Source organism: Zingiber officinale, chromosome 6A (assembly GCF_018446385.1).
Source record: "Zingiber officinale cultivar Zhangliang chromosome 6A, Zo_v1.1, whole genome shotgun sequence".
Taxonomy (NCBI): Eukaryota; Viridiplantae; Streptophyta; class Magnoliopsida; order Zingiberales; family Zingiberaceae; genus Zingiber; species Zingiber officinale.
In genome coordinates, this window is record NC_055997.1 from 136,548,715 (window position 1) to 136,563,541 (window position 14,827).

General features: G+C 36.5%; 1 protein-coding gene across 13 annotated transcripts in view; it reads right to left on the reverse strand.

Moving 5' to 3' along the window:
• Nucleotides 1–3,333: 3,333 nt before the first annotated feature.
• LOC121998259 (protein PTST homolog 3, chloroplastic-like) overlaps nt 3,334–14,827 on the reverse strand; it is a 44,114-nt gene continuing 32,620 nt past the window's right edge. For 6 of the 13 annotated variants that reach the window (XM_042553079.1, XM_042553086.1, XM_042553085.1 and 3 more), the window contains 2 exons: nt 10,985–11,116; nt 3,334–3,740 (listed from right to left, as the gene is read on the reverse strand). In XM_042553079.1, coding sequence (XP_042409013.1) covers nt 11,018–11,116 — 99 coding nt within the window. In that variant the 3' untranslated portion in view covers nt 3,334–3,740; nt 10,985–11,017. Of the gene's footprint in view, nt 3,741–10,982; nt 11,117–14,827 lie in introns of those variants that run through there. The other 7 variants (XR_006116461.1, XR_006116462.1, XM_042553089.1 and 4 more) reach the window with 3 other exon arrangements.

The following is a 14,827-nucleotide window of genomic DNA, read 5'->3' on the forward strand; positions in this document are numbered from 1 at the left end:
GACAAAGGTATTAAATTACATAGTAATTGAACATTTCCACAATAATTAAACATGATATAATTGTAGACTCTCGGAACTATGGTGTGACGATAAGACGGACTTTCTAGACAACAAATTTAAATCTCATCTAAATCATATATATATATATATATATATATATATATATATATATATATATATATAGAGAGAGAGAGAGAGAGAAATGATATGCTACGGACCATTATTTACGGATTGCTACGGATGTAATTCCATGTCATTTTTTTATTAATTTTTTATAAAAAAATTTCTCTTTCTTCTTTATTTTTTTTCTCCTGCTTGGTTCGTTCTCGGCGCGTTTCACCGAGAATCAACTCACGTCGCGCGCCCGCCACCCGCCCTGCTGCCGGCCATCTGCCCACTGCCGGCGGCCTCCGGCCTCCTGGACCCACCCACACTATAGCCCATGGAGTGAACCCGTCGGGGATCGCGGCATGGATTCCGGCCACATCTCTATTCCAGCCGCGATATAGGCGATTCCGACAGTGTTGGGCAGGCGACTAGATTCCGGCGCGGTCGCATCCGGATTCCGGCCGTGATCGCGTCGGAATCCGGACGCGCCTTCGTCGGAATCCTGACGCGGGCGCGTCCGGACGCGATCGCGACGGAGGCAGGTGCGGTCGCAATGACGATGGCGCCATCGCGGCCGGAATCCGGTCGCTGCCAGACTCCATCCGATTCTCGACCGGATTTCAACTAGAATCCGACAGAAATTCGGCCGCGATCTGGCCACCACGCTAGCGACCGCAATCGCGGCCGGATTTCGGTTGGGATTCTGGCTACCGGCGGGTGGTCGGCGGTTGGTGGGCGGCCGGAGGCGAGGAGGCGGGGTGATCGGTGGGTGGTGCCCGGCCGGCCAGCGGCGAGGAGGCCGACGAGGCTGGCACATGCACACAACGACGAGAGAGAGGAAAACGAGGAAGGTAAAAAAAATCAAAACAAAAAAAAAAAAAACAAAATCTGTAGGTCGCGGATGAGTCCGCATGCAGAAATTCGCATTTTAACAAAACTGTATATGAGAAATGATATGCTACGAACCATTATTTATGGATTGCTACGGACGTAATTCCATGTCATTTTTTTATTAATTTTTTATAAAAAATTTTCTCTTTCTTCTTTATTTTTTTTCTCCTGCTTCGTTCGTTCTCGACGCGTTTCGCCGAGAAGCAGCTCACGTCGCGTGCCCGCCACCCGCCCTACCGCCGGCCATCTGCCCACTGTCGGCGGCCTCCGGCCGCCTGGACCCACCCACACTATAGCCCATGGGATGAACCCGTCGGGGATATCGGCATGGATTCCGACCACATCTCTATTCCAGCCGCGATACAGGCAATTCCGACAGTGTTGGGCAGGCGACTGGATTCCGGCGCGGTCGCATCCGGATTCCGGCCATGATCGCGCCGGAATCCGGACGCGCCTTTGTCGGAATCCTGACGCGGGCGCGTCCGGACGCGATCGCGACGGAGGCTCCATCCGATTCCCGGCCGGATTTCAACCGGAATCCGGCAGAAATCCGGCCGCGATCTGGCCACCACGCTAGCGACCGCAATCGCGGCCGGATTTCGGCTGGGATTCTGGCTGCAGGCGGGTGGTCGGCGGGTGGTGGGCGGCCGGAGGCGAGGAGGCGGGGTGACCGGTGGGTGGTGCCCGGCCGGCCAGCAGCGAGGAGGCCGGCGAGGCTGGCACATGCACACAACGACGAGAGAGAGGAGAACGAGGAAGGTAAAAAAAAATCAAAAATATAAAAAAAAACAAAAAAACAAAATCGGTAGGTCGCGGATGAGTCCGCATGCAGAAGTCCGCATTTTAACAAAACTATATATATATATATATATATATATATATATATTACATATGGTATGTTGGGCGTTACAATGATGCATGCACCTATATTCAATTTTTTTTCAAAAAAAAAAAATTAACATTTTCTTAAAGGGAAAGACTATAGCTCATGAGCATTTAAAATTTTTAATCTTGAACATTATAACACAAGAAAAAAAAATTTATTAGCTCAAACATAATTATAACACAACTCTTAAATCCTAAAATTTTAAACTATAAATACATATAATATATCATAAAATAAATTAAAAATAAAAAAATATTTTGATTCAACCCAAGACATCTGGAATCAATCCAGGCACCTTGAGTCCACACAGTCGCATAGCAATGAGTCCGCGACATAACAAACTCGTGTGTATGTATAACCTTACGTCGCACATCCCGTGCCGACCTAAAATATTTTTCCAATTTGAAAACTTTTTTTATGCTTAATACTATAATAAAACTCCTAAATTCTTAAGACAAAATCACTTAATCATATGTAAAATAAATAAATAAATAAATAAAAATTTACTACTATACAAGTCAACACATCTTGCAACCAAAGGTTTGTATGTTAACAATTGTTTATATATATAGATATAAACAATCCGTGAACACATAGTATTGCCAAAAAAAAAAAAAAAATTAGTATTTATACTAAAGGATTTGAAAATAAAAAAAATATAACACTAGTGCTCACAAATTTTCCAAAGATGAATATGCAAAGTAATAAAACTATATGTGAGATTTAATATGTTGCACACCATCCGTGAACACCTAATATTTTCAAACGCCTAATTTTTTTTAGAAAAATAATATGTTCAAGAAAAAAATCTTAAGGAAAAGCTTAAGGATAGACACATAAATTTATGAGGCCCACAAAAAATAAAATGGTGAGTCATAAATTTATGTATTTATCCTTGAGTTTTTCCTTAAGATTTTTTCCTTGAACATATCATTGCTCTTTTAGAAAAATTATTTTCACTTCCTTTAGTCTAAATATTATACCCTAAGCTTTAAACTCTAAACCTTAAAAAAAAAAAAAAAAAAATCCTAAATACTCACAAATATATACAACATATACATACCCCCGGGGTGCGTGCACGCACCAAATGTTATTTAAAAAAAAAAACTAAATACTATACCCTAAAATCCCTAAACTAAAAAAAATTAATACTAAATACGTAAATATATATATATATATATATATATATATATATATATATATATATATATATATATATATATATATATAATTTTATTATCCCACGCTCCTTACGTCGCACAAGTGAGCATCTCAAAATCAAAATTGGTTTTGATTTTTTTTTTTCTTATAACCAAACTTTTAAATTCTAAAGAGCTTAAAAAATAGAGAGAGAGACTAATTGGCTAAAAATATAAGTGAAATCAATGGGAATTGGTGTGATAAATGCTGTAAGAAGAATTCCTAGTGAGTCTAGAAATATATCAAAATTCAAATTTAAATGTGTACTTTTGGATCATCAATCATGATATAATAATAATACACGTGGTTTGACTATATCCATTTTGAACAAGTTTTCTCTTAAAATAAAAGTTTTATATTACAAAAAATATTACTAGTTGCACATGACCTAGATTTACGGGCATTGACAACGTGGTCAAATTCCACAAAAGTTGGCGACCACAGAATACCCAAAGCTCTACAAAATTAGGGCCACTTCTCTCCTCCCTGCTTGGTGAAGTTTGTATGATTTAGAGCTGATGCTCTATTTGCTCATGAAGATAATACTTGTAAGGCTCTCCCTTGCTAAGAACTTGCAAGTTAAAGGAGGAACAAGAGGATTGTGGAGCTTGTTCAATCGATGCATTGTTCACGTATACACCGAGTTGTTTAACACCTGAGAAATCAAACATCAATCATTGAACATTTACATTTGCAATCCATTCTGACCTAAATAAAATTGATACACTGACAAAGACAATGACATCAAAGTGGCATGGAGGGAGATTTGTCAAGCTCTAATTCTTCATCTGGGTGATCACTGCAGCATTGGCCAGTGATAGAGCATGGACCATATGAATGTCTTGAGCAACAAATTAAGTGTTGCTATTGTCCTAAAATTTGTAATATTTTTTTGTTATAATATTCTTAGCAACAAGATGAATAAAAGGAGAAATTTTCACACAAAGTGCATAATGGAGCTAAAAGAGCAAGAAGTTCAAGAGTGTGTGCAGAATATAATTAGAGTTACAATTGTGTTGTAATGAGAAATGATGCAAGTGTTTGATCTAAGTACACGAGTAATCCTCATAACCTATTCAACACCTCCAAGGCAAGAAAAGGGCCATTGATATTGATTTTGATTTTTTTTTTTAAAAAAAAAACCAAGATCTAAATTAGCTAAATTGATTCTTTAGATATTAACTTGAACCCAAAATGATTCTTTTCAACCTCCCATGGTTGTAAAACTACCTCAACAATCTTCAAGTTAATGCTAATGAGCTTGATTGAGTTGTACACACATTTTGCTTATTTTTCTACCATTCTATAGCAATATTTGAATCTTGAGAATTAATTGTTTAAATATTTTGCACCTTCAGAGAGCCAATTATCCATGGATCTAACATCTAGGACCTGCAATTTTTACATTGATTATGGGTGGGTGAAATATCTCTAACCAAATAGAGACTTAGCATCATAATTGATTTACTAGAAGAAACTCCATTAGTTAAGAGTTCTCAACAAAATGATTACATCTTTAAATATTGATTTGTGTACCTTTCAGGCATATAAACAAATTTCTAAGTTTTGAGTTTATCAGAACATGTACATTATATATCTGTAAAATATATATATATATATATATGCAACGCACACAAACACAATTAGACTTGTACATTGGGTTTTTGATTCAAACAAGAAAATTAAAACAGAAAATTGCCAGTGATAGACCATAATTTATTAGGGCCAAAATTTATCTTGTACATTGGGTTTTAGATTGGACTGGAAAAATAGACAAGAAGCATACATCTCATTGGTAGGTGGCAACTCCGGGATCAATCTACTTTATTTATTCAAAGGGTCACCGGATCAATTGCCAGTGACAAACCCAATCGTTGAAGAAAGTAAACAGGATTCTAAAGCTTTATAAATTTGCCCATCTATACAAACCAGTGATGCAAGAAAAGGAAGGCACCTTGTCTAGGCTGGCAGCCATACATATGAAGGAAAGTACAGTGAGTATTAAACATATGTAATTTGACATTTAAGAGTTCATTTACTTAGATGGAAAATCGCGAGGGTAAGAGAAAGGATCCCAAAATTACATATGGAACTTCTTCATATATGTATTTCTTGTCATTTCTCTCCACCCTTTTTCCAACAGTGTCATCTGGGAACAATTAATAGAGAAAATCTATCTATAATCATGATTGACTTCCCAGGAGGAAGATAAACTACTCCCGAGTATCATTAGAGTAGAGAAGTGGAATTGACTATAAGGAAACAGTACGAGGATAAAGAGAACAGAGAGTATTTAGGAAATAAAGATGCATAGGATATAACACACAAAAAAAAGTAGATGAGAAGTGGAACAACTATGAGTACTTGTGCATAAAGCAATAGGGAACATCCTTATTAGGAGATCTAAGATGAAGACTAGCGATTAAAGAGTAGGAGTCTCTAGGACTTGTTGGAGTGTCTCCAAGGTGTGGTCATCGACTGCACACCCACAAGGGAGGCAGCTTAAGTGGTGGATCAACGACAGCAAAGGATGGGGAGATCCACGAACAAAGGTAGAAAAGACAATATAGTAGGAACATAAAAAACTTTCTACATTAACTTAGATAAAGATGGTGCAGAAAGAAAGGAGTGAACTCGAAAAAGATTACACCATGCAACATAAAAGGCACAACGTGCCTTAAGAGAGACACAAAAGATAACCTTTCTGCAGATAACTCATACCCTTGGACAATATAGTCGATAGACCATGAAAATAACTTATTTTGGCCAAGAGTCATTAGGTGAACAAAAGCAATTGCATCCATAGATTTATCATTAGATATCTTATGGAAAGGCAATATTGAAGGGGATTTTCCCATAAAGAGTAGAGGATGGCATATAGTTGATGAAATAATAACAATAACAACAACAATCAAGCCTTTTCCCACTAGGTGGGGTCGGCTGTATGAATCCTTTTACGCCATTGAGCCCTATCTCCTATTATATTATCATCTATATTTAAATAAATTTTATCTTGTTTTATTGTTGCTAACCAAGTCTTTTTTGGTCGTCCTCTTCCTCGTTTGATATGCATGTTTATCATGGTTTCACATCGCCTAACTGGAGCATTGATTGGTCATCTAAGTACATGTCCATACCATCTTAAACGTGTCTCTCGGAGTTTGTCCTCAATAGATGCAACTCCGACTTTCTCTCTAATGCTCTCATTCCTTATTTTGTCCATCTTCGTATGTCCACACATCCACCTTAGCATCCTCATCTCTGCAACTCTCATCTTATGCTCATGTGCTCGAGTCATAGCCCAACATTCAGCTCCATATAACATAACAGGTCTAACTGCGGTTTTATAGAACTTACCTTTAAGTTTAAGAGGTACTTTACGGTCACATAAAACACCCGACGCTCCCCTCCATTTCATCCATCCTGCTTGTATTCTATGTAAGACATCTCTCTCAATCCCTCCATCATTTTGTAAAAATGATCCTAAATATTTAAATCTCTCGATTTCGGGCAACTCGTCCTCTCCTGTCTTAACAATTGTTTCATTACTTCTAATATTGCTAAACTTAAATTCTATATATTCTGTCTTTAATCTACTAAGCTTAAAATCTTTCCCTTCTAGTGTTTCCCTCCAAGATTCAAGCTTAGCATTTACTCCTTCACGTGTCTCATCTACCAAAATAATATCATCTGCAAACAACATGCACCACGGTACTGTGTCTTGAATTTGCGCAGTGAGTTCGTCCATAATTAGTGTAAAAAGATAGGGACTTAGGGCTGATCCTTGATGTAACTCTATCTTTATTGGAAATGCTTCAGTTACTTCGCCTGAAGTCTTTACTCTGGTCGTTACATCCTCATACATATCCTTAATTAGTTCAATATATGTTACGCTAACACCTCTCTTTTCTAAAATTCTCCAAATAATTTCTCTTGGGACTCTATCATAAGCTTTTTCTAAGTCAATGAATACCATGTGTAGATCTTGTTTTTGCTCCCGATATTTTTCAATTAATTGTCTAAGGAGATGTATAGCTTCTATTGTCTCCAAGCGTGAACCCAAATTGATTTTCCACCGTGGTCTCCTTCCTTAATCTTTTTCTATTACTTTTCCCAAAGTTTCATAGTATGACTCATTAGTTTAATACCCTATAGTTTGCATAATTTTATGTCTCCTTTTATTATATAAGGGAACTAGAGTACTTATCCTCCATTGATCAGACATTTTTTTCGTTTTCAATATCATGTTAAATAATTTTGTAAGTCATTCAATATCTTGTTTCCCTAAACACTGTCATACCTCTATCGGAATATCATCTGGTCCAACGGCTTTTCCATTGTGCATCTCATTTAAAGTTTATTTTACTTCTGAAGTTTGAATTCTACGATAAAAATTAAAATTTCTATACTCATTTGACCTAATTAAATTACCTAAGTTAAGTTGGTCACCTAAACCTTCATTAAAAAGTTGATGAAAATACCTCTTCCACCGCTCTTTTATTTCTCCATCATTTACTAATACCCTATTACATTCATCTTTAATACATTTTATTTGGCTAAGATATCTTGTTTTCCTTTCTCTCACTTTAGCTATTCTATAAATGTCTCTTTCCCCTTCTTTTGTATCCAATTTTCGATATAACCGTTTAAAAGTTTCATTTTTTGCTTCACTCACTACTTTCTTAGCTTCTTTCTTGGCTATTGTATATTTTTTTAAGTTTTCCTCGTTCTTACAAATATATAATTCCTTATAAGCTATTCGTTTTTCCTTCACTTTCTCTTGTACTTTCTCATTCCACCACCAAGATTCTTTACTTAGTGGTGCATGTCCCTTTGACTCACCGAGTACACTCTTAGCTACTATTTTCAACTTTGATACCATCTTATCCCATGTTGTATTAGAGTCATCGTATATTTCACCTAATGCTTGTACTTCTATCTTCTCTTTAAATATATTTTGTTTCCCATCCTTTAACTTCCACCACTTAATTCTAGGAATTATATAGATTTTCTTTCTATTGATACTATGTTTGAGGCGTATATCCAATACTACTACCCTATGTTGGGTAGTTAAGCTTTCTCCAGGGATGACTTTGCAATCTTTACAAATCTTTCTATCCTTCTTCCTAACCATAAGAAAGTCAATTTGCGATTTATTATTCCCACTTTTGAATGTGACTAAGTGTTCTTCTCTTTTCTTAAAAAACGTATTAGCTAATATAAGGTCATATGCTACCGCAAAATCTAATATAGTTTTCCCTTCCTCATTCCTCGTTCCAAACCCATAACTTCCATGTACTCTCTCATATTCCTCATTTTTCACTCCGACATGCCCATTTAGATCACCTCCTATTAAAATCATTTCATTTGGTGGAATATTTTGTAATATTTCATCTAAGTCCTCCCAAAACCTTAATTTGGTAGCTTCATCTAATCCTACTTGTGGTGCATATACACTAATTATGTTCATAGTTTCTTTCGCCACTATTATCTTAAGGGCTATAATTCTATCCCCTTTTCTAACTACTCCTACAACTTCATCCTTTAACAAACTATCTACAATGATACTCACTCCACTTCTTGCTTTACTCTTTCCAGTGTACCATAACTTAAAACCCGAGTTCTCTATCATCTTTGCCTTCTCGCCTATCCATTTTGTCTCTTGTACACACAAAATACTAATTTTTCTCCTAATCATCATATCTACTACCTCCATTGATGAAATAATATATAATCAAAAATAACATCACCTCAAAGAGAAAGGGGTGCATGCATGTATAAGTGTAAAGTACGAGAAGACTTAAGACATCAAGTTTTCACTCTACTACACCATTTTGTTGAGGTGTATAAAGGCATCAAATCTGATGACGAATACCATGACTAAGAGCGAGACAAGTATTCCCTAATATTAACAATGTATAGTAGAGATGTCAAATTGGATTTTGATTTTTGCATAAAAGGAAAGATAGAGAAAACTTCAAACCCACCAACATTTCTTTGAAGAATAATCATAAATGAAGCTGGAAAAAAAATAGGAAACTAAACCTAGAGTTAAGTCAACTTGGACCCCAATCACGAATGAACTAAGCAAAGTGCAAAAACAGGTTTAAGAGCACCACTAGGAAAAGGGGTTATCTAGCTAATAGGATTCACATTCAAGAGCTTAAGAGCTTGAAGATTAGACAGATCAGGAACCATTTTCTCCAAGCTTTAGAAAGAGGGATGACCAAGATGACTATGAAGCAGGTGGGGTGTAGGTGTAGGTGTAGCTAAGAGAGCTGTAGACAATTAAGGCATAATTAGTACAGCCCACAAAACTCATGTTTGATACCAATTACCTTGTGTGTCCATAAATTGTGAATGAACAAAGTGTGTCTGAAAATAAAAGAATGTGAAAGATGATAGAACAGTTTAATGATCTAGTGAATTGTCAAGAAAGTATATGACTGATCTAAAACAGGAAATGAATGGCCAAAAGTGTAAACTCCTCAACATCATTGTTGACCTCTTTGGAAATTTGGCATTTTGTTATCCTTTTATAAATTCTTAAACCTGTGACTAGATAGATTCAGCTTTTGGGCAATGAAATGAAACACAGCCCAAGACTAGTCGGCTTAGCTTCTCACTGAAATATTGGGTCAGCGAAATTAAAAGAAGAAATCAGAACCTGGGACACAATGGCAACAACAATATACTCCAGATGTAAGGCTACTTTAGCAACAAGGTCGGACTTGGATATGTCAAGTGATCCAGAGGTAAGAGCAAATGCTCTGGTGATCAACTCTAATGATCCGCAAAGATGCATAAAGGGAGCTCCAAAAGAGACAATTGTCTTTCTGTAGGGCCACTTGCAACTGACCAAGAGGAAGTAGTTCCCCTCCTATGAGGACCGCAAATGGAAGAGGGTACAGAGCAAACCGTAGTTTTGCGGAGTGTCACATGGAGAAGTTGCACCGATGCATCTTAGGGGGGTATATGCGGAAGAAGCTAGAAGTGGGACAATCTCGATTAAGCAACACAAATGCAGGGATGAAGCTCCACAAGAGAGGAGCACTGCATGCAAGAGAAGCGACATTCCCAGTCAGATGTTCGACAAGAGAAGGTCTCCAGTCTAATTGAAAAACCAAAGAAAAAAGGAGCCTTCATCTCCACCCACTTGATGATGTGTGGAAAGGAATGACGCCTGAGAGTTGAACCTAATAGTGCGATGACAAGAGGAAAGAAGGTGGAGATGAAAAGGGCCCTAATACCATGCTGAAAGGAAAATTATTCTTAATTAGAAATCATAAATAACCCTCTAATAAGAAATATTATAAATTGGTGCTTTATTCCCTTACATATTTACACAGCCATTGCCCACAGCTATGCTTTTAATGGATGATAAAATTTGTATCTTAGATTTACACAAACCAAAAAAACCTAATTCAAGATTTTCCTCACCATCATGACGACAAACTACTTTGTATCCAACATGCAATGCATGTAGTTATTATAGAAAAAAAAAAAAAAAAGGTAGTCCGTTGCACGAAGCTCCCTCCATGCGGGGTCCCGGGGAAGGATCCATTGTACGCAGCCTTACCTTGCTTTTTACAAGAGGTTGTTTCCAGGATTCGAACCCGTGACCTTTTGATCACATGGCAACAACTTTACCGTTGCGCCAAGGCTCCCCTTCGCATGTAGTTATTATAGACAGAAAAAAAAATTGTGGTATGCATTTTATTCTTCTAGCTAAATCATAAGGTCATCCACTATCAAGCTCAGCTATTACTTTAGAAGTCAACCTATGCATTGCACGGACAAAAAAATCTATGAAAACAGAAGAGAATGAAAATATGAATCAAAAATGACCAAATGACATTAACCACCAGAGACTATTTTGGTTCAGGTAAACAATCATACCCGTTATATTATAACTGTGAAAAAATTGCCTTCTCATCCATCTACAGTCAATACATTATTGGTAAAGCCACCACTGATGATAATCTCCTGCCCAGGGTCTACTGTCCAATGACCATCAACGATGAACTTTATCTAGGAAGAAAAAGAAGTCAAAGCGGTGAACATGCTATCCTTTTACAAGAGGCATTAAATGGATCTCCCAAAATAACGCAGAATATGGCTCAATAAATATGACATCCAATGTAGGAACACAACAAAAGAAATTGAAACACAAAATTTATAGTGACCAGGTGCAAATATAAAATTACAATTAACTGGAAGTGAAACTGTTTACATTGATAAAACTTGATTATATGTCATTTTAAATGTAAAATATTATATTTTTAGGTTTAAGTTTGATTTTAAATTTGTAAATAAATTTATTTAAAGAATTGTATAAGAATAAAATTTCTAAAAATTGAAAAATAAGAAATCTGACACGCGCCAACTTGAATTTGAAAATATTCTATATCTAAATAGAGTTTCTTTGAAATAAAAAATAAAAAAGGGCAGCCCGGTGCACGAAGCTCCCGCCATGCGGGGTCCCAGGGAAGAATCCATTGTACGCAGCTTTACCCTGTTTTTTTGCAAGAGGTTGTTTCCAGGATTCAAACCCATGACCTTTTGGTCACATGGCAACAACTTTACCGTTGCACCAAGGCTTCCCTTCTCTTTGAAAAAAAATAATATTATTATTATTATTTTTTATTATTATTTTTTTTTTCTTTGAAAAAAAAATAATAATAATAAATAATAATAATAATAATAATAATGTGATTCACTTATTGCACTACTGTCATCATCATCTATATTTATTAATATAACAATGAAATGAATTTAAAAATAGTGAAAAAATAAATAAATTATTTTTTAAACTTAATCAAATAAAATTTTTATTTAATCAAAATGTCATGCTAAACTCTTGTTGTTTCTTGATTACCAAACCAAAATTGAGATAACAAAAGGACATTATCTTGTCAAACTCAAGCTTTCCCGTCGCTTGCTTGTAGGATCCTTAAATGTTATACAATTCATCTCACAAAAATTTTTTCACTAATGTTGGATACCACATTTTATCTTATTTAATTTTTCACATTTTAAATTATTTTAAAAAAAATAAATGGCAAAGTTAAAGTTAATAAATATTTAAGTATTGGGATCAAGTGAAAGTTAGTTTAAGATTAAGTGGAGTCCATCTAGTAGACGTGGTGATGATTAGGATCAAGTTGGTTCAAACTAAGCTCGATTTAAATTTATTTTGGTTTATGTAAAATTGAACCAAATATATATATATATGATAGTCCGGTTCAATTTAAATGAGAGCATTGGCACAACGATAAAGTTGTTGTCATGTGACCTTAAGATCACAGGCTCAGAGGCCAGATCCTCTGGTCCAGAATTTTCTGGACCATAAGAGACTCTATTCATTCATTGGGTGGGTGGACTGGACCCCACCTGTTAAACAAGTGGGATCCAACTCATCCAATCAATGAATGAGCAAGGGACCAAGACTGGTCCAGGGATCCGGGACCAGAGGATCCCTGCCCCACAGGCTCAAGTCAAGGAAACATCCTCTTGAAAAAATGCAAGGTACGATTGCGTACCAATGACCAATGTGGTCCAACCCTTCCCCGGGACCCGTCTTTGTGGGAGCTTCATGCATCGTGCTGCCCTTTTTTTAATGATATTTTTAAAAAGTTAAGATATTTTAGTTATATTTCTTTCCCTCTCCATGCATTTCTTTTTTTCGATTCTTCTCCTACAACAGCACCCCCACCCATCTCTGGTACTCTTCTATTCTCCTCTCCTCCTTTCTCTCCCTCTGATCCCCCTAGTTAGACTCCTCTCCTTCCCCCTCATCCCTTCTCTCTCTTTACTTCCGTCGATCCGTCAAGTGCCATCAATGCTTAGTCATCTAGCGTGTTGGTTAGCGAGCGGAGCAATAAAATCGATATCAAAAATTACCTCTCCTCCCTTCTCTCCTTTGGTCTTTCTTCTCTCCCACTGTTTTCATCATTTTCCGTCATATGCCATTATGCCGAAGTCATCTAGATATCACTCAGCGGAATGACAAAATTCACCCATATCAGCCGACAAAGCTCAACACCAAAATCCATGGAAGATATAAGCCTTTTTCATCTTCTTTTTATTTCTAGTTTTGATTTTTAATAAATCCTAACTCTAATTTATTATCTAGTTTGTTTTTTTAAATTCTCTTTTTTTTTAATAGCCCAGGTATCCACGTCTTACCGCCCAACTAGACTTCAGAGTAGGCGGCCTCCCCTCGGTTCGTCCATTGAGTAAATCCAGAAGTGTGAGTGGCCAAGTGGCTAGTAGCCCACATGCCCTAATTTTTTAACACGGTGATGAATTCCTTGTCGGTCCCGAGTTTCGAACCATGGTTGCGTGGATGATCTACTAGGGTCTTGCCGTTGCACCGTGCTCAGGATTAAATTCATTTTTTATGATTTTCATGACATTTTTCATCATATACATCATGAATCATAATCATTTCGGTTATGTAGGGGTACAAAGGAATAATAAAACCAAACACTTTCTTAAAATAGCTGAAAATCTCAATCTTGTAGTATTTCTCCACCTACACCGGCATCTTAGACTAGCATTAGATTTTTAAACACAACCCAATCAAGTAGGAATAAAATCATTCAAGCAATGGCCACACAACACAAATGGACTCCACATTCATCCGTGATTTTGCTTGATATATTAAACCAATCATTGGAACCTACAAGTCAGAAAAACTTGTATATTGTACCAACTACACTAACTTAGGTAGATTGCATGAATTCTTCCACCATATAGGAATTGTTAATGAATTCACTGCCCAATCTCAGATTTTTATGAGAGGTAGACATATTCACTCACTCTTGCTATCTTTAACAAGTATCTTGGAACAAATGATTCTGATAATTATTTTACTGTTATCCTAGGTTTACTACTACTGCTCCTTATTCTCCAAATGTCACTCTTAGTATACTGCATCTCTTTCTCTTTCAGATCCTAGTGGTAAAAAAGCCAGGATTCTGTCTAGGAACTTAAAGCCTTAATATGTCCCTCTGTATTCCTTCTGTGATGATTGTGACTTTCTTATTTTCTTCTAGGATTAAAGCCAAAATTCCCCCTGCTCATTTTTTATCATGTATGCATTCTTCTGAACAATTTAGACATAAATATATGCTACTTTATGTACTGATACATCACTAACATTGCCAAATCTAAAAAGAGTCGCCGTAATATCAGCTTTTGATTTCATGAAAGTTAAGAGTGGCTATCTCTTCTGGTGAGAATGTTGAGCAAAGAAAAAAAACACTATTGACATGCATAACATGTAGCTTATTAGACTACATCCAAATGGCATTGCTTTGAGATGGGATCTTAACAGAAGGCTTGGGGTTCTAAAGAAGCTGAGGATTATCAAGAGGAAAAGGAACGACCTACGCATGATCCTTGAGTTGATAGACTTGCTACACAAATGGAGAGTTTTTGAGTTGAGATGAGAGACGTACACACTCATAGATTCCAGAATGGTTAGAACGGATTCTCATCAAACTTAATTCATGTGCCACTTTGGCATGATGGTGGATTCAAATAAGTAACATTGTTAGTTTACTTATTGGTGAGCATGTATGGATATTATGAATATTTGAGTACAATTGATATTCCAGTAGCTCTTTTGGTTGTTATTCATGTTCTTAAGTGTATCACACTAACTACATATTTGACTAATTGGATATTCTATTTTTAGTAATGTTCTCTTTCTATTATTTATGATGCTTATGATGC